Source organism: Zootoca vivipara, chromosome 4 (genome assembly GCF_963506605.1).
Source record: "Zootoca vivipara chromosome 4, rZooViv1.1, whole genome shotgun sequence".
Classification (NCBI taxonomy): domain Eukaryota; kingdom Metazoa; phylum Chordata; class Lepidosauria; order Squamata; family Lacertidae; genus Zootoca; species Zootoca vivipara.
The window spans coordinates 71,140,797-71,163,028 of NC_083279.1; the positions used below are offsets into that span (position 1 = coordinate 71,140,797).

Consider the following 22,232-nt stretch of genomic DNA (forward strand, 5'->3'; position numbering starts at 1 on the left):
GGAAACATGAAGTCATCTGAAACACAAGTTGAACAGTGTTACGTTTTTTGCAGCAGAAATTTAGTGGATGAAACATCAGATTTAAATCTTAAATTCACAACTCCTATGTAAAAATTATGGCCATAATAGGGATATCCACTTGCCAACCTTCATAGAAGAAAAGAATAGGTTCTAACTGAACTATATGTTGTAGTTTCCACACTCTATTTTTATGAATCTTACCCTTTTTCTTCCATGGTAGAAATGGAGCCAATAAGGTTCTCCCACCATCCCATCAGAAGGTATGCAAAAAGCCATTATTATTTTTACTTATTGAGAACATTTTTTCTGTTGACGCAAGTTGACTGCTGGGTGGAAGACAGCTGCTTCCTATTCCTTCCAACTGCAACGATGGCAAGAAGAGGCCAATTTCCTTGAATCCTCCTTGACACTTGACATTTCTGATCTCACTTCCTAGTTAAAAGAACACACGGTGTAGAAAGTAGAGAAAGGGTATCTATATCTTTACTGCGTAAGAGGGCATTCATCTACAAGTGACATAAAAAGGGAAGGCAACCATGTCATTAAGGAGATTGGTGCAACTTAAGCTGAACCTTCTGAAAACAAGGTTTGAGTACTATCTTTGCAGACAGAAATTTAGTATTCCAGATAGAAAAGCATATGCCAGGTGTAGTTCCGAATGCAACTTTTCACTAGCTGCACATGCTTTTCTTCAGTACATTAGCATTCAACCGAAAGAAGTGATCACATCTTTTCCTAGTCTTCACACCCAGTCATGCTTTCATTTCCATCTGATGTTCAAAGGAACATGAGAAGAGTTGGGTTTCTAGCATCAAATAAGGACCTAGACTAATGTGCACTTGGAAAATCAGATGTGCCTTAGATACATATTAAGATCTACCTAAGTGATTTGGTCAATTTACTCTGAAATGCCACTAGTCAGAAATCACACATTTATTTTCCACTATCAGGTGTGTTAACACTCATGTCTTGCTACAATCTTACTTTAAAAATTTCTCAGAAATTTAATTAAAAACAAACATGAATTGGGATCTTGGTTTGAGCTTTTCTCCCCCCCCCCCAGTCTTCACAGTACTGTATGTCAAAGAGAAACAAAGCCCCTCTATGTACCCACAGCACAGGAATGAAAAAAAAAGTGTTTTATTATTTATTTTTACACATAAAGGTCTTTATTAAAAAGTAAGGCTGGTAGTGGAATTTTATTTTGATGCATAAACTTGATAGAAGTTGTACATTACAGAAATTGTATACCATGGTGGATAAACAAGTCAGTCACAGGTATGGGTTATTCTTTTTAAAAATTAGAATCAATAATTAGCATAAACATTCTTTCCCCTAATTACATCGTAAAGTGCCTCGTGTAGTCATATTCTATTGTTGGAATGACTGCTTGTACAAATTTCAAAAAAATTAGAAGGTACCTGAATATTTAATTAAGGAAAATCAACCCAGTAGTTCCACAAGGAGAAACAAGTTTTTAACCTCAAAGCAGCCAAGTAAAAACCACTAGTTTTAACAATTCAACCTTCCTCTATAGTCAAGCACCAATGTAACTCTTTGGAAAGAGATAGATAAGGCTACCAGTCTAGTCTAGTGGAACAGTTTTAATGGCCAGGGAGTGTCTCCCACTTGCATAAAGACGACTGAAAAATTAGTTTTTATTATAGTTATTGCTGCCTATGCAAACTAGAAATAAACGATAAATTGCAAGAACTCAGGCCAAAATAAGATGGATTTCAAATAAATCTTCACAAGGTTTTATTGATGTGATGCGGAGTTTAAATGGGAATCAATCCGAATGTTGAAGGCAAATAAAGGTAAATTCCAGTAAAAATCAGGACAAGGCCCTGTTTCGACTATTCTTCGTCAGCAAAGATTCACAGGTCAAAGTGTACCAAATGGAATTTACTGGAATTTACCTTTAATTGCCTTCAACATTGGGATTGATTCCCATTTAAACTCCACATCACATCAATAAAACCTTGTGAAGATTTATTTGAAAGCCATCTTATTTTGGCCTGAGTTCTTGCAATTTATCGTTTATTTCTGGACTTTCCCAAGAACTCCGATTTCTACTGTAATTCAATATGGCCTATGCAAACTAGGCCCATTGGGAACAACGGACTTAAGTAATCTGCTGGATCAGGTCAAGCATCCATCCAGTGGCCTAACAGGTGTCTATGGGAAGCCTGTATGCAGTATACAAGTACAGCGGTATTCTTCCCACTTGTGCTCACCAGTGACGAGTATTCAGAGACATACAGGCTCCAACCATTGTAGCCATTATAGCTAGTATTACGTAATTGATCAGTTTTATCATTCATACTCTCTAACTTAGATGGATATCACCAATAGCACTGCATTAAGGAAAATGACATTGGATGGTATCCAACAATGTACACTTCTGGAGGTGCAACAGAACTCCTGCCTCTCCACACCCTATGCACTCTCCCCAAATATGGGTGAACCCCCAGAACAGATTCAGGGGGCACACAGAAGAGAAGGGAGGAGATAGAGGAGATGTTCCACTGCACAGCCATACGTCCTTGCACTAATAGAACTACTTCCCTGGATACCACTCATTTTTAGGCTTAGCCATGTGTGAACCATGGATTAATTATAAGTATCTTTTAGATTCACATCACATAGCGATAGTCACCCAAAGTGGGCCATTCTTATAAGGCAGTCACTCTGAGTGCCTTAGCATGGCTAAGTGTAACAGTGCCCCCTGAAACTTGAATGTGTGCTTGAGCAAGGACTGGGAGGGGAAAGTGGGAGAACACACTCTGAAAAAACAGACAAGCAATCAGTGCAGAGCCCTTTTTAAAACCAAAAACCTATTTTAGGCAGTTAGATAAAAGGATACATATGAACTCCGAGTTCTCCCCCACCTTCTGCCACAGTTTCAATGATTTTCTTCATCACTTCCGCATGTCTGAAAGCAAATTGTGAATATCTTGAAATATACATCTATTGCATTATTATATAATACAGTAAGTTATTTGATTACAGTTTGTATGCAAGGTAGTTCATGGCAGCAGAAGCAAGCAATGAGAATTTAAAAATAAAGTTTAAATAGCTACTTCAAGGCATGTCTGCACTAGTATTCACTCTACTCCTATTTTATCATTGTTATTAGTAGAACTGGCAGAGATAATGTGGCAGCATGGGAGAACTGCCAACAAGGCTGGTATTAAAACTTCCTCTCAATCCAATGCAGACTGAACAGGACCAGGGAGCTTATCAGGGACTGAATGGCTACAGCTAATGGGTAGGCCTTCTAACGTAAACGCACATAGGCATCCAAAGCAGAAATCACTACTTGGAGGTAGTATAGTATTTAACGGTTGCTTAAAACATTACTCAAACCAGAATTTCTTCCACCATCTATCGCAATCACCCTATTCAAGGACTTCATTTCCAACAGAATCACAACAAGGAAGGAAACAGCAGTGCTGCATCAACTAGGGTTGCAGCCTTTGCGATGAACCTTATTAAGCACTCAGAACAGTCCCAAGTGGTGAGTATTTTACAACCAATTGCCAGTAACTCTTTCCCATAACATACCCTCACGCAACTGCTGAAGCTGGAAAAGTAAAAGGGAGACAGTGATGAGAGCAGGACAAGAAGCCCAACACCATCATGAGCCAATAACTATTGGAAGTCTATTCCAATACAACATGCTGAAAACTTGGGAGGATGCTGATGCTGAACACAACTTTGCATGTTAATTAACTAATGAAATACTTTAAGAAAGCTAAACAGCATGGATGGAAAACTGCTGTTTTTAAACAATTCAGAAAATGAAAAAAAAAAAGGATTCCGCCAACAGCACAAGAACTCAAGGGACACCAGATTTTACTTCAAGTTGCAGAAGTGAAAACTGTGCCAGTTTATTAACCCTCTTAGTGTGTTCATCATGAATCCTACTAAGGAAATGATTGCCACATTTTTGAGAACAGATGTTGTGCAGCAGAATGAGCAAAACAAAACTCAGCATAACACAATATTGGGAAACTCTGAGCAAACATTGGTTTCATATTATTCTTGCATTCATGCTGTTATTCCCAGAGATTTCCATTCAGCGTTGTTCAGTCTCTTTTGCCAGAGATGCTAAACTGTCCTTTTGACTACAAAGTCAAAGGGACTTTGCCAGAGAAAGGGCGAAAGGTGTTCACCTGTTCCGGCAGAACACAGAACCGGACTTTTAAAATGAGTTTTAAAAGTTAGCATGCTCCTGTTATTAAAATGAAGGAGAATCCCCAAATCTTCCCACCTTTTTAAACTGCAAAAACAGTATGATGGAAGTAAACAGCCTAAGCAGAACATTTAATTTCAATGCTTTAAGCAGGTAACACTGTATTTCAAGAGTTCAACAAGATTAGGGCTTTAGAGTGAAGACAAATGCATGTTCTGTCTATACAGCAAAGTGTGGCGTTTTGTGTAAACAGACAGCCTGAAAAGTTTTTTTAAAAAATAAAACAAAGAACCCCAAGTAGCAGAGCCCGAGACTGCAGCTTGAAGCATGACAACTGTTCCCATTTCCAGGACAATTGCCTGACACCTTCTGGAGAGTTTGAAAAGTGGAAACAAACCAGAGAATTTACTTTTACTTGGCAAGACCCCAGCAGTCTGACTTCACAGTGGCCATCAAAGTCCAATGGGCAAAATCCAGCAGCATCCACCCACTAGTAGGACACCACTGGCAGAACAGATTTCCTGTCTCCATACAGCTCCCTAACAGTTCCCTAAAACACCCAAGATTGGGGGAGCCTTTAAGTACACATGCAGGATGGGCTAGAGAGTTCCAGGGGAGGGGGAAAGGGGAAAAGAGGACTTCCCATTGCATGAGTGGAAGTCTGCTCAAATGACACTGTGCACTACGTAACAGACCCAATAAATTAGAATGAGAGCAGTTTCAACTGAGTGCTGGGGGAAAGGGTTTCAGAGTTTAAGACCAATAAAGAATACAGTGGAACCTCGAGTTGCGGACGTAATCCGTCCCAGAGGCACATCCGCAACTTGGAAGCGTTCGCATCCAGAAGTGCCGCGTCTGCGCACGTACACAGCGCGATTTAGCGCTTCTGTGCATGCGTGAACAGCGAAACCCAGAAGTAACCGTTCCGGTACTTCTGGGTTGCCACAGGACGCAACTTGAAAAAACGTAACCTGAAGTGGACGCAACATGAGGTATGACTGTACAATAAAGAATACAAAGATGCTAAAAAGTGGCCAGAATACAAAACCCATTTCATCCACCAAAACTTTTTTCATGAATATTTTCATATGCTGTTAGTAAATTCACATGCTGTTAGAATGCAGACTGAAGTATACCTGCACGGATGAACTGAACACATTGGAGGTGGAGGAAGATGGGGATGGTTTTCAATTGTCACAGTCTTTTTGACATGGTCTTGACTAATATCTTCATACATATAGTCTACAGTTAATGGCTGTCGTTGCTAGAGAGAGAGGAGAGATAGAGAAGTAAAGACAAATTGCATAGATTCCTTCTCTGTAATTAAACAAAGAATTTCAGCCAAGCAAATAAGTGTTTTATTCTGGATTGCTTTATTTGATGTTTTAGCGTGTTGTTTTAGTGTGCTCTGGTTATCTCCTGTTTCGACTACTCTGTGTGGGGCTACCTTTGAAGGTGACTCAGAAACTGTAACTAATTCAGAACGCAGCTGCCAGACTGGTGACTCGGAGTGGCCGCTAGGACCATGTAACACTGGTCTTAAAGGATCAATATTGGCTCCCCGTACATTTCCGAGCACAATTTAAAGCCCTAAAGCACCTTGGCCCTGTATACCCGAAGGAGCATCTCCACCCCCATTGTTCAGCCTGACAGTGAGGTCCAGCTCCAAGGGCCTTCTGGCACTTCCCTCACAGCAAGAAGTTACACTGAACCAGGCAGAGGGTCTTCTCAGTAGTGGTGCCTGCCCTGTGGAACGCCCTCACATCAGATGCCAAGGAGATAAATAATTATACAACTTGTAGAAGACACCTGAAGGCAACCTTGTATAGGGAAGTTTTAATGTTTGGTGTTTTATTATGTTTTTAAATCTGTTGGAAACCATCTAGAGTGGCAGGGGCAATCAAGTCAGATAGGCAGGGTACAAATAATAAAATTATTATCATCATCATTAACTAATTTGATTCCCCCCCCATAAAAAGTAAAGCAGTATAAAAATGAAATTAATAACAAAAATATTAACATAAAAGCAGAACTTGCTTTGCAAACCTTACAGTAAGCCTGCAACTTAGGTGGGGGTTACATTCTGCAGATTGTGCCTACAGCCAAAATCACATATAATTGCATATAATTGAATATAATTGCAGAGGGCTGTGTCTTTGACACAGTATGTCTGAGGCCCCATACCATATTACCAATTTACTGCTCTACTGAGCTCTGAATAGATTCAAATAAGGAAAAAAGAATGTTGTACCTCATCATAACCAAATAACCAGAGCCTTGGTGTTTGGTAGTATTTGTCATATGTGATGTAAAGGTCATACGTCCTAGTCTGTAGGATTTCTTCTTCTCCTCCACCTCCTCCTCCAACATCAGCTTTTGCCTTGGCAGCTTCCACTATTTTTCTTGTATCCAATGTTGCCTGCTCGAGATTTTAAGAAATAAATTGATAGCTTTAAAATGTTGCCCACTCCCCACCAAATTCAATGACTACAGGCATTAGGTGGTGGTATAAACTCTTTTCATTGGTGGTTAGTTTTTAATGAAAATATACATATGAAGTCCACGTGCAGTTTTAAAAATAATATGCTACTGGACATACATTGAAGTCAGAAGAGACATTGCTGCTGCCCAATGAACACAGTGCACTTACATCATCTGTCTCCAACAGCCCACTCTCTTCATAATCTGAAAGGATATAAAATTATCATGTTACTATTTACTGCTTTTGTTAAATATTTATGCGTGCTCAGGGTGTTCAAGGAAGATGCAGATTAAGAATGAAGTTATCAAGTTTAAAAAATATATATACTTTGCAGTGTATGCTGTAACAAAGAATGCATTCTTCAATATAAGTCTTAAATTTTATTGAGGTGCACATGCTATGTTGTTAACCAGTTGTCACCCCACCCACGGGATAAGCTGCTGTGTTGTCACAGAACGCTCACAAACATTCTGTGTGTTAGGGTGGTAGGAAAAAGGAGGCATGCTGAGGGCTGGGCAGAGTGCCCAAGAGGCAAGCAAAATCAGGATGGAAGAAAAGGAGCAGTGTAGGTTAAGATAGAGGAGCCCAAGCAAACTATAGAGTTGAGAAAAGGGAAAGAAGGGAAAGTGTGGTTGAAAAACCACGCATGGTTCAAGGAGCTTTATGGTATAGCTCCCCCTGTAAAAATAAATATATTCTATGGTGGAATTTTACCTTTTTTTCCTGTATGAAGATTATGAATTTGATTGTATTTCCTAGCAGTTCACCTACAATTACTTCTTGAATTAGTTCTTTTATTTAGGAGCATATACTTTCAAAACTTAAAAGGGGGCAATTGTGTCCTCTTGGCACCTTTTTCATGTTTGTTAATGACCACAGACAAGTGATTAGTAGAGATTAAGTGGAATCCAAATTTGTGTGAGCAGATTTAAGCTCGAGGCACTTCACCCTCATCTTCATGTGCCTCCAAAATCTGCTTCAGAGGGCACCCCAAATGGCATGTCATTTGTCTCTCTTAAGACTACAGTGTAATTGTTATTATTTTAATTTACCTTGGTATCATCCTTTCTACTAGGATGGCTTTCTTAGCCTCTTTTCACCTAATCTGTCCCTTGGAAGTATTGTGCCCTACTCATGAGAATGCTCCTGAGGTGTTAGGCCAGTTGTGTGATTATAGTTATTTAAGACTACGTCTTTTAAGTTCCTCTTATTGATTCGTTAGACTACTGGTAGAGAAATTTTAAAAATAAGAAGAAAGTATCAGTGTTTCACACTTGCATCCCACCTTTCCTCAAGACACTCAGGATGGCTAGTAGAATCATGACTATTTGGATGGAACAAGACAAAAATAATCTTGGGCTAGTTTTGTATCAATCAATCAATATACTTTATTCGACCGATAGTCAGAAACTAGTTTTGTATCACTTACATTCTATCTTACATAACACAATGTAGAAACACAAATTTCTTCCATGTACTCTCAACTCCAGTGAGTGACTCCTTGAATATATTACTTTTAAATTTATTACTCCATGAAGGAAGTACTGTAACTCTTTCCTCCAAGGGGTTCCAAGAGGCATTTTAACTTCACCACAACCCTGTGATGAAGTAACAGAGTTACTGATCTGGGAGCTTCACAACTGTGCAGGTATTTGAATCTGATTTCCTACATTTGAGTCCAATACTCTAGTCCAGGGTTCGGCAACCTAAGGCCCATGGGCCACAAGCGGCCCACGAGGGTCGTTTAACCGGCCCACAAGCTGCCCCCGAACCGAGCCACCTGCTCAGTGAGTCCCTGCCCGCTGCGCTATACCAGCACAGCGCAGCGCGGGGATTTGCTTCTGCGGCGCCGGAAATCACGTCTGTGCAATGCTGGAAATTGCGGGTGCGCAGGTGCCAGAAATCACAGGTGCATGTGCTCACGTGCAATCTGGCCCAGAGGGCTCTCCGCTGGAGTGAACCGGCCCAGGCGAGGTAAACCTTGCCGACCCCTGCTCTAGTAGTCTCTACACCTCACTGGAAGTGATGAGTAACTCCTAATCAAACCTCTTGCATCAGAATTAAATCTATATAGATGGATCCCATTAAAAATTCATCTAACCTTCTTCTCATCTAAGACCTCCATTAAGAAAGTTTCCCCAGAACTTTCTCCTTTCTCAACTGGGTCCCAATGTTTACAAAATTCTTCCTAGCTTATCATCTTTGGAGGCGCAGTTTGAATTCATTGCTTCGTGTCCACAAGAGCAGCGACCAATCCCCGTTGACATCAAGGGACCGTTTCACGAATTTAAATAACTGCCGTGAAGTTTGCAACGCTACGCAGGAAGGAATCTTTTGCAGAAAAAATTCCATGTACAAAATGGACTCAAAAGTGCAATGATGACAACATTACTGTTTTGCTTCTGCTACATACCTAACAACAACATGATCTAGTGAAGCATTCCTTCAAGTGACTGGCCATTACCTTCCATATCTGCTGCCTCTCCCTCATCATCATCTTCATCGTCACAAGACCCTGGGCGCTCTGGTAACTTTGTATTGTCCTTTGAAGACAAGAAAAAGCAATGCACCATTTCAGTGTTCCTGACTAGAGCTTTCATGCATCAAATTTAAGAGTTCACTCAGCAATTCCATGAATGGGGAGACTGAATCACTCTACCAACTTGCAAACCGGCCACTCACTGTGGTACCAAAACACAAGGACCAAAAAAGGAACCAATAAATGTGTCAATGAAGCTTGTTTCTTGATCATCATGAAGGCAGCGGCGGAACAAGCCGATCGGGTGCCTGGGATGGCGCCCAGGGGCAGGACGCTCCGTGGGGCCTTCAAGGAGTCTGTCTGTCTCCTCCCATTCAGCTGCCCTACAGCTGAGGGGGAGGCGGCCGGCAGACCGTTTGGGGCAACCCGGCATTTTGTCACTCCCCTCAGTGGTGACACCTGGGGCTGCCCACTCCCACTGCACCCCCTTCCTCCGCCCCTGCATGAAGGTATATGAAAACATTGTATGGCAGTAAAGCCCTGCTCTAAATGAAATCCAATGCAACGAGTTATGGCTAGTTTTTCAATAAAAATCCAAATTGTACAGCCCTCTCAAAGCATGCGGTGTCTTTTTAAAAGTGGTGGCCTCACATTCCTATGCTGCATCAGAGACTGCACACCCTGGCTGGGATAAAACTGAAGACAGCAACCACAATGCATGCAAACTATACCCCTCTTAAATATATTTTCCCCTTTGGGAAAATTAGAAATGTTTTGCTTAAGAATGAAGCATTTTTGCCAAGCATAAGCACAACTCAGTTCAGTCATTTGTAGGTAAGATGGAACAAGGGTAAACCTACCCATCCTCTCACCTGAGCAGTCTACGTCAAGGATGGGAAACTTGTGGATTCTCTTCCCACCAGCCAACACAGCCCACGGTCAGGGATAAGGGCAGTTGCAGGCCAGCAACTTGTGTCCATATGCCTCCTCCATGACATATCCAGAGAGTGACAACGTGAGAACAGGCCTTTTTTGTGGTGGCTCCCCGTTTGTGAAATGCCTTCCCCAGGGAGGCTTGCTTGGCGTTTTCATTGCATATCTTTTGGTGCCAGGTGAAAACATTCCTCTCCTCTTCTCCCAGGCCAATCTATGGCCTTTTAAATTGAAGGAGGGAGGGTTGGTCGCTTTTGTTTGTTACTATGCTATGTATGTTTGTGCCCTTATATTGTAAACCACCCTGTGATTCTCGGACGAAGGGTGGTATAGAAATTTAATGAATAAATAAAAGCACTTGGACAGCCACAGGAGTCCCATCCCTGCTCTAGGTAACCAGCAGTTGGGGGGCTGCAATCTAGCCACAAATTAGCTGCTCTCCTATCTAAACCAGCCGCCAAAACAAAAGGACAAAAATGTGCTTTAAATCTCTGCACTGCTCAGGCTGGCTACCTTCAAATTAGCCAACCTAAATAACATGGCTCTGTTACCTATGGGCTTCAAAAACTTTCCTGAAATTGTTTTCACAAATATGCTTGCATTTAATCTACAGAAGAGTGCCTCCCTCAATCCACAAGTATGCAGTGGATTTACTGCTGTGGTTCATATTAGGCATCTAACCTACTGTTCCAATCCATTGGAGACATAAATGGGGAAATATTTTTTCTTCAGGGAGAGCAGTTACTCCAGCAAGCATACCAAGTTGTTAGGCTTACTCTGTGCTATTTTTCTAGAAAAAGAGGTGCCGGAACTCACCGTGAACACCTCCCTTGTTCTCTTAAAATGGCAAGGGTGCCCATTGAGAGGTGCCAGAAGTGGGTTCCAGCAAGTTCTGGCTGAAAAAAGCCCTGGGTTCACTTTGTATTACCCATCAGCATATTAATCACAGATTCACAAGTTAATACCTTGCTCTCCAGTGTGATCTCCTTAATGGATTCTGTCACTCCTGTAATGCCTGTAGAGAGCACAGATATAGTCAGAACTAGTGAGAAACCTGCTAATATTTTGATTCTACAAACAGCTGCTCCCCACCCCAAACCCTGGGTGATGGCAACTGTGACTCACAATTTTCAACGGCTGCTTTTTCAAATGGTTAAGGATTCAGATTCAGTGAGGTAACCTAAAATCTGAAGATGGTCTCCAGGTTTGGACACATGTGTTGTGGAGCATTATTCAGAGTACACGAGAATAGAGGCCCCAAGCTGGGCATTTGTAAATTTAATGTACAAGAGAAATATACAATACCTGCATTGTGATATGTGTCCACCCATCCTCCATCCCCATCATCTTCTTCTATAATGGCTTCCAGTTCATCCGAATACTCCATTTGTTTACATCGCTTATAGCATGGCACTACAAAAAACAGCAAACACTGTTCATTCACAAAATCAGCTGGAGATAAATTATCCCAGTGTTTTCAGAACTGGAGGTTGATGTATATACTTCACAAATATCAGCACACATTTTTGGAGCATGGGTTTAGTCTTAAGCAAAGCTTACCGCTCTGGGGCATCCAAATGTGTCCAGGTACAAAAAGGACACTAACGTAGCTAGGAGCTAAAGCGGACTGAAAGCATTTAGCAAGCAATGCAGATGTCACTTGAAACTTATATGCACTAAGGCCAAGTGCCTTCCTGAATTTTATTGAAGCATTTGATTCAGCATCACATAGAGGAACTGCTGCTTAAAAGCAAAAGACCTAAGGATCAGCATATATATGTATTGTAAGGTGGGTAAAGCCCTTTTATACTATTTCCTAGGTATGGCATAATCATAAAGAACTGGCACAGTATTTGAATGTTCTCTCAGTTTTGCATAAAGTACATGTTTATCAGCTTCATTCAGTTTTGTTGTTTTCGATCAAGACAGAAGCAGATATTGAAAGAATTGTTCAGGCCTCTAGTCTAACCTGCTGCTGTGGGATAAGAACACCTGTCTGCCCTACACCCCTCACCAACTGAGTCACCCAAGCCAACCTACCCCATAGTGGTGCCCTCCTGATGGTCAGGGATGATGGAGCTGTAGTCCAACACATCTGGACTACATTATGCATTGCATAAAGATGTTTACAGAACAGCACCAAATTACTCATACAAGTAATCCATACCACAAGCACAGTTTGCTTACCCATGTTAAGGATCTCAAAAGTTCACATTGTGACTCTCAAGATATAGAACTGTGCACACCTATCAAAGTTGGTTCAACAACAAGTATGAAAGTAAAGATACATCTGCAGGGCTGTGGCTGGTGCATATTCAGTCACAATCACAACACTGGTGCCAAACTTACCATTTTTAGTGACCAAGAACTGTTTGTCTGTTGGGAGATATGCCTTGACCTTTAATTCTTCTCCTGTAGCCCTTAAAAATATGAAGTAAGGCTGTGATAAGCTGCGGACAATCAGAGACCAATTCTGGCTCTTATGCAACAGAATCATATTTCTGCTAAAGCAGAAACAAAAACACTCTGACCAGTTTCAAAGATTATTTGCCCTGGGGCACAGAAAGGGGGGAGGGGGGAGAAAAGAGAAAACTACCCAAGTAGTTTTTCCCCTTTGGAAGACAGACCTAGTTGTCTAGTGCAGGGGTCAGCAACCTTTTTGAGCCGTGGGCTGGTCCACCATCCCTCAGATCATGTGGTGGGCCGGACTATTTTTTTGGGGGGGGGGAATGAATGAATTCCTATGCCCCACAAATAACCCAGAGATGCCTTTTAAATAAAAGGACACATTCTACTCGTGTAAAAACATGCTGATTCCTGGACCGTCTGTGGGCTGGATTGAGAAGGCGATTGGGCTGCATCCAGCCCACGGATCTGAGGTTGCCTACCCCTGGTCTAGTGCATGGAATCCCAGTCTGCATTTCCACTTCTGTTAAATGATAAGAGCATTCTCAGAATTGCATTTCTTCTGCTTCCCCTTTTACAACATGCAATGCATCAAGCTTCTTTTATCTGTTGCAAGAAGGAGACAAGGGGCTTCTTTGAGCTCAAACCAAAGGAACTGCTCAAAGCCTGTAACAAGTTGTAGACAGATAGGCATTTTTCAATCCTACCATTGTTCAAATCCTAAAAAAACACCTTTAGACTGCAGCTAATCCAAAATGTTTCACTAACTATACATACAAAACCCTCTTTTGGTATCCTGTCTTTGTATTCTGATAAATCTTGAAAGCTAAATTGAAAATGAAGTCAGTACAAGCTCACAAAAAATACAACACATGTCTTGAGCAATTTCAAGTGTCCATGTTTTATGTTCAGAAGTCAAAGGTCTTCAGAGCAGATACACTCAAGTAATGGTTTACAACTGAGAAATACAGCCACATATGCTCAAGTACATTCTGCAACACCCTCTCAAAAAAAGTGGGTGGGGTGGGGGAAGAATTATACAAAATAGGCGTCTTTGTATAGTTTCTCTCTCACACGCAGTGCGAAATACGTGCACATTCATAATCCCCAGACAGTGAATGTGCTACCCATCCCTATGTATCCTTTTGAGGTGGTTTCTGTAGAATCTTACTTACCATTGCCAAGTAGGACAGTGGTGAACTAAATGGTCTCCTGCTGCAACAAACTGCCAAACACAAAACAGAAGAAGGCTGAAAAATATCTGATATATACAGAGTTTAAACAACCTCAGTAGCCTTAACATCATTACTTATACAGTGGAACCTCGGTTTATGAACACCTCGGTTTATGAATTTTCGGTTTATGAATGCTGCGGACCCATCTGGAACGGATTAATTCATTTTCCATTACTTTCAATGGGAAAGTTTGCTTCAGTTTATGAACGCTTCAGTTTATGAACAGACTTCCGGAACCAATTACACCCATGCTTCAGTTTATGAACGCTTCAGTTTAAGTACTCCGCGGACCCGTCTGGAACGGATTAATCCACTTTCCATTACTTTCAATGGGAAAGTTTGCTTCAGTTTATGAACGCTTACTCCGCGGACCATCTGGAACGGATTAATTCACTTTCCATTACTTCCAATGGGAAAGTTTGCTTCAGTTTATGAACGCTTCAGTTTATGAACAGACTTCCGGAACCAATTGTGTTCATAAACTGAGGTACCACTGTATATGTACAGAATAAGTGTGAGATCAAATCCTACTCATACCAGCTCAATAATTTGTCTTTCCCAATTCACAGACAATTGCTCCTTGAACAATTTCAAGGATGCATATACAGGAAAATATTTTGTCTGAATGGGACAATCACGCAATTAACTTGCAAACTGGAATGGGATTCCTGGATAGATTGTTAATGGGATGATCTACAAGCCAAGTGCAACAGCTGGCGTGTGTGTGTGTGTGTGTGTGTGTGTGTGTGTGTATAGATATAGATATAGATATAGATATAGATATAGATATAGATATAGATACATACACACACACACTAAATATTTTAAAGGTATATAGCCACGATACATGCTCCAAAAATATAGTGATGAAAGCCAAAAAAGAACCATGCACTAAATAATCACCATCACAAACAGTCACATCTAAGCAAGGTTCTGTCTTCTCTTTCTAGAGACAGAATGACAGAAAAACCATCTTTAATATATTAAATATTTATTGTAGTATCAACTTCTTGGGACAGTGAGCAACAGCCACTTATATCTGTACCAAATAAACAACTACTAGGAAAATCTCCTCTGTTCTGACAGTCCACTAGAAGTAGAAATGCTTAGCTAACCACATTAGTTAACTGATCAATCTCTAAACAAGTCTTCAGGTTGTATCTCAAGTAGTGCAGGACTTTCCCTTCCCTTCCTCCCCTACATGCTCCCCAAATATGCTTTGGGGGATCCTTCAACACCTTGGAGCAGATTTTGAGGGTGTATGGATGGCAGTGGAGGAGTGGGAAGTCCCACTGCACAAGCAGAAGTCTGCTGTGCTAACAGAACAGCAGCACTCAATATAACCCTATATCTTTACATCTTGCTGAAACAACAAGACAAAGAGGGGAGAATTCTGTTACTGTTAGGATGTGTTTTCCGCTATGTACACTGTGTTAAGTTCAAAGCAGCAAAGATCCAGTCAAATAATCAGGCAAGCAGAGGGAGATAAATTATTATTTTGATGCAAGTTTGCTGGTTAGGCCAGCATGGAACGTAAGTATTCAGTGGCTTCATATAATAACCTGAAGACAGATTCATATAATAACTTGAAGACAGAACTCATAAACACTGCCATCAAAGATTAAATTCTTATCAGTGAATCCCTCTGCAGAAAAAATCTGCCACTCCATCGACATTTAGGAATTAAGGTCAAATAATCTAGCCTTAATTGCTGGCATTCAATTTTTAGATGTTAATTTTTTTGCTTAACAAGTTGCTATTTTGGGTGGCAGAAAAAGGTTTGCAAGATCTCCCATAAGCATCAGGTACTGGTGTTCCTTTGATAAGAATTGTAATAGAAAGAAATGTTACTGTGTATCAAAACTGGACTAATCAGTTTTCTTTTTTAAAGGGGGAAAGAAAACAGGGAAGGCCTCTTAAGTTCAGTGCAAACTTCTGTATTCCTGCTATTTGTAACATCATTAGAAATGTTCTAGATCACAGTCATGAGCAAATACTTTCTTCTGCATTTGCAACTGACCATGCAACAGTAAAAAACATGAGTTCCGCCTCACCCATTTTGTGGTATGTAAGATAGGGGCCTTAAGAAGAGGTGGCAAGAATACACAGAGGAATTATACCAGAAAGATATGGAGGTCTCGTACACCCCAGGTAGTGTGGTTGCTGAACTTGAGCCAGACATCTTGGAGAATGAAGTCAAATGGGCCTTAGAAAGCACTGCTAATAACAAGGCCAGTGGAAGTGATGATATTCCAGCTGAACTATTTAAAATTTTAAAAGATGCTGCTGTTAAGGTGCTACACCCATTATGCCAGCAAGTTTGGAAAACTCAGCAATGGCCAGAGGATTGGAGAAGATCAGTCTACATCCCAATTCCAAAGAAGGGCAGTGCCAAAGAATGCTCCAACTACCGCACAAGTGCACTCATTTCACACGCTAGCAAGGTTATGCTTAAAATTCTACAAGGCAGGCTTAGGCAGCATGTGGACCGAGAACTCCCAGAAGTGCAAGCTGGATTTCGAAGGGGCAGAGGAACCAGAGACCAAATAGCAAACATGCGCTGGATTATGGAGAAAGCTAGAGGGTTCCAGAAAAACGTCTACTTCTGCTTCATTGACTATGCAAAAGCCTTTGACTGTGTCGACCACAGCAAACTATGGCAAGTTCTTAAAGAAATCTGATCACCTGATCACCTCATCTGTCTCCTGAGAAATCTCTATGTGGGACAAGAAGCTACAGTTAGAACTGGATATGGAACAACTGATTGGTTCAAAATTGGGAAAGGAGTACGACAAGGTTGTATATTGTCTCCCTGCTTATTTAACTTATATGCAGAATTCATCATGCGAAAGGCTGGACTAGATGAATCCCAAGCCGGAATTAAGATTGCCGGAAGAAATATCAACAACCTCAGATATGCAGATGACACAACCTTGATGGCAGAAAGTGAGGAGGGATTAAAGAACCTTTTAATGAGGGTGAAAGAGGAGAGCGCAAAATATGGTCTGAAGCTCAACATCAAAAAAACCCAAGATCATGGCCACTGGTCCCATCACCTCCTGGCAAATAGAAGGGGAAGAAATGGAGGCAGTGAGAGATTTTACCTTCTTGGGCTCCTTGATCACTGCAGATGGTGACAGCAGTCACGAAATTAAAAGACGCCTGCTTCTTGGGAGAAAAGCAATGACAAACCTAGACAGCATCTTAAAAAGCAGAGACATCACCTTGCCTACAAAGGTCCGTATAGTTAAAGGTATGGTTTTCCCAGTAGTGATGTATGGAAGTGAGAGCTGGACCATAAAGAAGGCTGATCGCCGAAGAATTGATGCTTTTGAATTATGGTGCTGGAGGAGACTCTTGAGAGTCCCATGGACTGCAAGAAGATCAAACCTATCCATTCTGAAGGAAATCAGCCCTGAGTGCTCACTGGAAGTGCAGATCGTGAAGCTGAGGCTCCAATACTTTGGCCACCTCATGAGAAGAGAAGACTCCCTGGAAAAGACCCTGATGTTGGGAAAGATTGAGGGCACTAGGAGAAGGGGACGACAGAGGACAAGATGGTTGGACAGTGTTCTCGAAGCTACGGACATGAGTTTGACCAAACTGCGGGAGGCAGTGCAAGACAGGAGTGCCTGGCGTGCTATGGTCCATGGGGTCACGAAGAGTCGGACACGACTAAACGACTAAACAACAACAAGGTAGGGGCCAAACAGAGATGTGCACCTTGAGCATGCCTAATTTATTTCTATAAAAATTCTAAACCCCACCTCTTGTGTCTTCTCCTTCTTTCACATGCTCCACAAATCTTACCCACTTACTTTGCAAGCACCTTTCAAATAAGTAGTGTCCCAAAGTAAAAGACTAGACCTAGATCACACAATCTGAAGTCTGTTTGATAGTTCACTTCTGGGCCCAATTTAAGATGCTGATATTGAGCTTTAAAGCCGTAAATTGTTTGGTTCTTGAATTCAATCCGTTCCAGGAATCCGTTCAACTCCCAAAACAGTTTGAAAACCAAGGCGCAGCTTCCGATTGACTGCAGGAGCTTCCTGCACTCAATCGGAAGCCGCGTCGGACATTCGGCTTCCAAAAAACGTTCGCAAACTGGAACACTCTCTTCCGGGTTTGCAGCATTCTGGAGCCGATTTGTTCGGAAACCAAGCCGTTCAACTACCAAGGTACCACTGTACTTGGAAGTACTGTTTGCCATAAGATCAGATACAAGTACATACTTGCAGGGCCCCCATTAAATATATATTAGATTGGTGAGTACAATAGACAGAGCCTTTTCAGGTCCCACATCTTAGAACTCCCTCCTTAGAAGTTACATTTTGCTCCTCACCCATTTGCTTTCAGACGACTCTGATAGACCTTTTAATTTCAATCTGTCTTTAAGTAAAATGGTGTGGACTGGATTTTCCATGGTAAAGCTGTTTTGTGATAGTAATAGTTTGGGATCTCTTTATGCTGCTGGTTTTAGTTCAATATTTGAAGCTACTGGAATTAAAGGGTTTGTAAGTTGCTTAGGGAAATGTTTGGTTTCAAAAGCAGCATATAAATCTTTAAATAAAACAACAGCATGACCCAAATTGGAAGGTACATGCAGGTATTTAGACACAGTCCACAGCTAGACTAGTGAGGGAGACACAATGTCCCTCATTTACAAGGAAAGCTGCATAGACAAGAGCACCAACATACTGAGAAAACTCTAGAACATAGTAGAAGAACGCCAAGGAAAATATTGATTGAAATAGATGCTAAACAAGTACTTGAAAATATTCTTGTGTTTACTGTTGCAGACCTCCCAGGAAGAGGAAGCAGTTACAAATTTTGTAATATTTCCACATTTCCTCTTAAAATCATTTTTGAACAGCTGATGCACTAATCTAAGAAGTGTACAAATTTCAGCTTTTTACCTGTAGCATCCCTCAAAGCAGCTTACAAATACCGTCCATTTTAGAATAGCCAGAAAAGGGACCTGTTTTGCAGCCCAATCCAATGCATTTTTACAGAGGAAAATCCAGCGTGCACATGCAATTTCAGTCGTAGTGGGTGCAGAGATCTGGTTGGTGTGTTCACAATTGTGAATGCCTTTTCCAAGAAAATATGGACTAAATGCGAGCATCATGTCACAATTGTAGTTTGCATTAAGAGGAACTAGAAAACTCTGCAACAGGAACTTCTTGTTTTACTACTTTCAAAAAGTTACTTTGAAAAACAAGCCGACAAGTGTATACATACCTCTTCAGGAGTGATAACTCCAGTTTCTTTAAACTTTGATTCCTATAGTCAAAATAGAGAAGAAAAATAAAGATGACTTTTTAGATTTGAAAGTAATGGTCTCTGGATAAAGACAAACTATACTGCCAGGAAAGTCAATATTACTAAGCTTCTAATCTACCTCATAAAATGACGATAGTGTTAGATATCCTTGTGTATACTACCCTGAGATCCTTGAAGGCAGCACATAATGGGCAGTATTCAACTAAACACTAACTTTTAGCTATGCAATGTAACTTTCCCATCCTCCGCTCTCCTCTCCCCATGTGCCCTCCATGCACCCCCTAAATCTGTCCTAGAGTTCCCCCAGCCTCTGGAGCAGATTTAGGGGACTCATGGGGAGTGAGGAGGGGGAGGTACATTGCACAGCTAAAAGTCACTGCACTAGGATAAGTGTTTAATAGAATACTGCCCCAAATTAACAAAACAAACACTGACAAGTTTTGCGGTCTTGTTGGGAAAAATGCCCAGAAATGGGGTGGGGAAGGGGGAAATAAAAAATTGCTGTAGAAAGAGAAATTCACTAAAAACTTTGCTCTGCTATAGAACTACAAACTTTGACCAGGGTCGTTTCTTATACCTCTTGCTTTCCATTCACATTTTAAATCCCTCAATCATCTGCAGCAAGTATAAAATTTGACCCATATTTAAGAATACAATCAGGAAACACACAAATACAAAATTTTGTGATTTTTCTATCTTCTTTTTTAGGACATCCTAAAGTGGACATCCAAGTGGAAATTCAGATGAAGCCATAGAAGCTTTAGGTAAAGGTAAAGGTACCCCTGACCATTAGGTCCAGTTGTGACCGACTCTGGGGTTGCGGCGCTCATCTTGCGTTATTGGCCGAGGGAGCCGGTGTACAGCTTCCAGGTCATGTGGCCAGCATAACAAAGCTGCTTCTGGCAAACCAGAGTAGTGCACAGAAATGCCGTTTACCTTCCCACTATAGCGGTACCTATTTATCTACTTGCACTTTGACGTGCTTTCAAACTGCTAGGTTGGCAGGAGCTGGGACCGAGCAACGGGAGCTCACCCCGTCACAGGGATTCGAACCGCCAACCTTCTGATCAGCAAGCCCTAGGCTCTGTGGTTTAACCCACAGCGCCACCTGCGTCCCTTTAGAAGCTTTAGATGAGCAAAAAAAGGCGGATTCTGTAATACGTAGCTCAAGGGTGCCAGAGTTATTTCCATTTCTGCTCATGAAGACAAATTTTGAGTTAGGATCCTTAAACTTCTGTTCCTAAAAGTGGTCTAGCATATTTCTTATATACATAGATTTTAAGTCTTAAAACACACAGTTTATACTCCCACCCCAGCTGTGACCATCACAAAACTGCCCCCCAACATGGGTACAAATGCTACTTAAAAAAGTTCCCATTGGTGCCAAGAGTTCAGGGAAGTTTTTAATATGTGACATTTTAATGTACTGTATTTTTAAAAAAATTGGAAGCCAGCCAGAGTGGCTGGGGAGACCCAGCCAGATGGGCGGGGTAAAAATAAATTATTATTATTAATTATTATAATTATTTACTGCTCCTTTTTGCCACTGAGGAAGGGTGTCCATTTTGGGAGCAGAGTCACAGCAAAGAAGGGAAGGGATAAATTCCATTTTCCATCTGCTATGCTTCCAATAACAGTAGTGTGAGCACCAGTGATTAAGTAAATAATAAACAGAAGCATAGCTGCTTGTGATGCATTCAGTGTAACATGCAGCTTGACCTTTACATATGTTCAACTTTTAATTTGCTTGGTTCCACATTATCACAAACTCCCATCTGTCATCTGTTTAAACAAGAACTGTAAGCAATGACAATCATTTGGAGAGCTGCTGGGAGTGAGTCCACATCAGCTTTTAAAAATGCCAACTATGGGCAGAGCCATTCACGAAAGTTACAATTTCTAGGCTCCATATACACACACCACCTGGATTTTTTCCATTCTTTCTCTGGCTCCTGAATAAATTATGCTTATTCTACTGTTCTCTCCAAGGACAGTGTCTCTTCTAAACGAGACAGAAGTATCCTTCCTTCTCATCAATGCAACACAGCAGCACCACTTATCAAAAGAAGCTGTCATATACAGTTCTGTAAGAGCAGGGGAACATCCATTCTGTATGGCTTTGGAGTGCATTTATTCCTCAGAAACCTGAAGCAGTAACTAAAGACCTTTGTACTATATTTAGCAAACATATTTAAGTTTGTGCTGCACCAGTTCTTTTGCAGGACACCTATTCACAGACCAGTGAAACACATCAAAGCACATAACCATAGCTGCCAAGTTATCCCTTTTTTAAAGGGATTTTCCCTTATGCTGAATAGGCTTCCTCGCGAGAAAAGGGAAAACTTGGCAGTTATGACATAACCCGTTACCCATTGCAAAATATCCCACCACCAGCACAGAAAATGTGCATTGTAAGCACATTGTTACCACATGACATACAGAACAAGGCCGCACAACCTTCAGAGAGCAGGACAGGCCACCTTTGACAGCTCCTGCAGGGGCAACATATAGCCTGCACGGTTTTATGGGTCACACGGGGCCATTCCTCCTAAGGGGGAATATAACAGAGGAGGGTGCCTGCTTCCACTGTAGCCATTTTCCAGGGAGAGCAAAAAACAGTGGCGAGGGGAAACAGAAAAGGGTGCCTTGGCACTCCCGATTTGTTGTCGCCGTTGTGGCATAAAGCTTTCATGGGCTCCTTCTAGCCCACAACAACGTAAAATTGAAAATAAATAAATAAAACGCGCAAGTCTTCAGGGTTCCACAAGGCTCTTGGTTGCTTTCCTTCCGCCGTCTCTATTTGAGGGCTACTTCTGTGTTTCTCACCGACAGAAATGCTATTTTGGCGAGGGGGGTGGGGAGAGAGAAAGCGCCCCCCGCCATGGGAAGGAGCCTCGACAACGGGGACCCTCCCCGCCCTTCCATCTGCCTGTCGCCCCGCGCACTCCATTCCGGAGGCTCTGGGAGGGGCCTCACCTTCAGCACCGGAGTCAGGTACTCGGCCACCTCCAGCGCCTTCCCCTTCACCGTGTTAATGACGTTCTGCATCCTGCCTGTGCTGCGGGCGGGGGCGGGCGGGTGCAGGTGGGCGCCTGTCGCCGCCGCCGCCGCCGGCCACCGAACCGCAAAGCCAGCCCAACTGCTCGCCCCGCTTCCTGCCTTCCTTCAGGGCGATCGCCGCCACCAAGGACTCCG

At 41.8% G+C, this 22,232-nt stretch overlaps 1 protein-coding gene across 1 annotated transcript; it reads right to left on the reverse strand.

Moving 5' to 3' along the window:
- Positions 1 to 1,155: 1,155 nt before the first annotated feature.
- Positions 1,156 to 22,210, reverse strand: ATG3 (autophagy related 3). The gene is made up of 12 exons (XM_035115960.2): positions 22,014 to 22,210; positions 18,996 to 19,037; positions 13,695 to 13,744; positions 12,463 to 12,533; positions 11,419 to 11,526; positions 11,079 to 11,128; positions 9,166 to 9,244; positions 6,870 to 6,904; positions 6,471 to 6,638; positions 5,356 to 5,483; positions 2,888 to 2,956; positions 1,156 to 1,442 (listed from the first exon to the last, which is right to left on the reverse strand). Exons 1-12 carry the CDS (start codon positions 22,083 to 22,085, stop codon positions 1,361 to 1,363), a joined length of 954 nt encoding a protein of 317 aa, XP_034971851.2. The 5' UTR covers positions 22,086 to 22,210; the 3' UTR covers positions 1,156 to 1,360.
- Between the last annotated feature and the right edge of the window lie 22 nt (positions 22,211 to 22,232).

What these genes read in the sequence shown, in the direction of transcription:
- ATG3 (XM_035115960.2), bottom strand. Translation starts at nt 22,085, where the DNA reads ATGCAGAACGTCATTAACACGGTGAAGGGGAAGGCGCTGGAGGTGGCC. An exon ending in ACCTGACTCCGGTGCTGAAG is followed by an intron (nt 19,038 to 22,013) that starts GTGAGGCCCCTC and finishes TTTTGACTATAG; the next exon opens with GAATCAAAGTTTAAAGAAAC. An exon ending in AGAGGCAGCAGATATGGAAG is followed by an intron (nt 6,905 to 9,165) that starts GTAATGGCCAGT and finishes ATATCCTTTCAG; the next exon opens with ATTATGAAGAGAGTGGGCTG.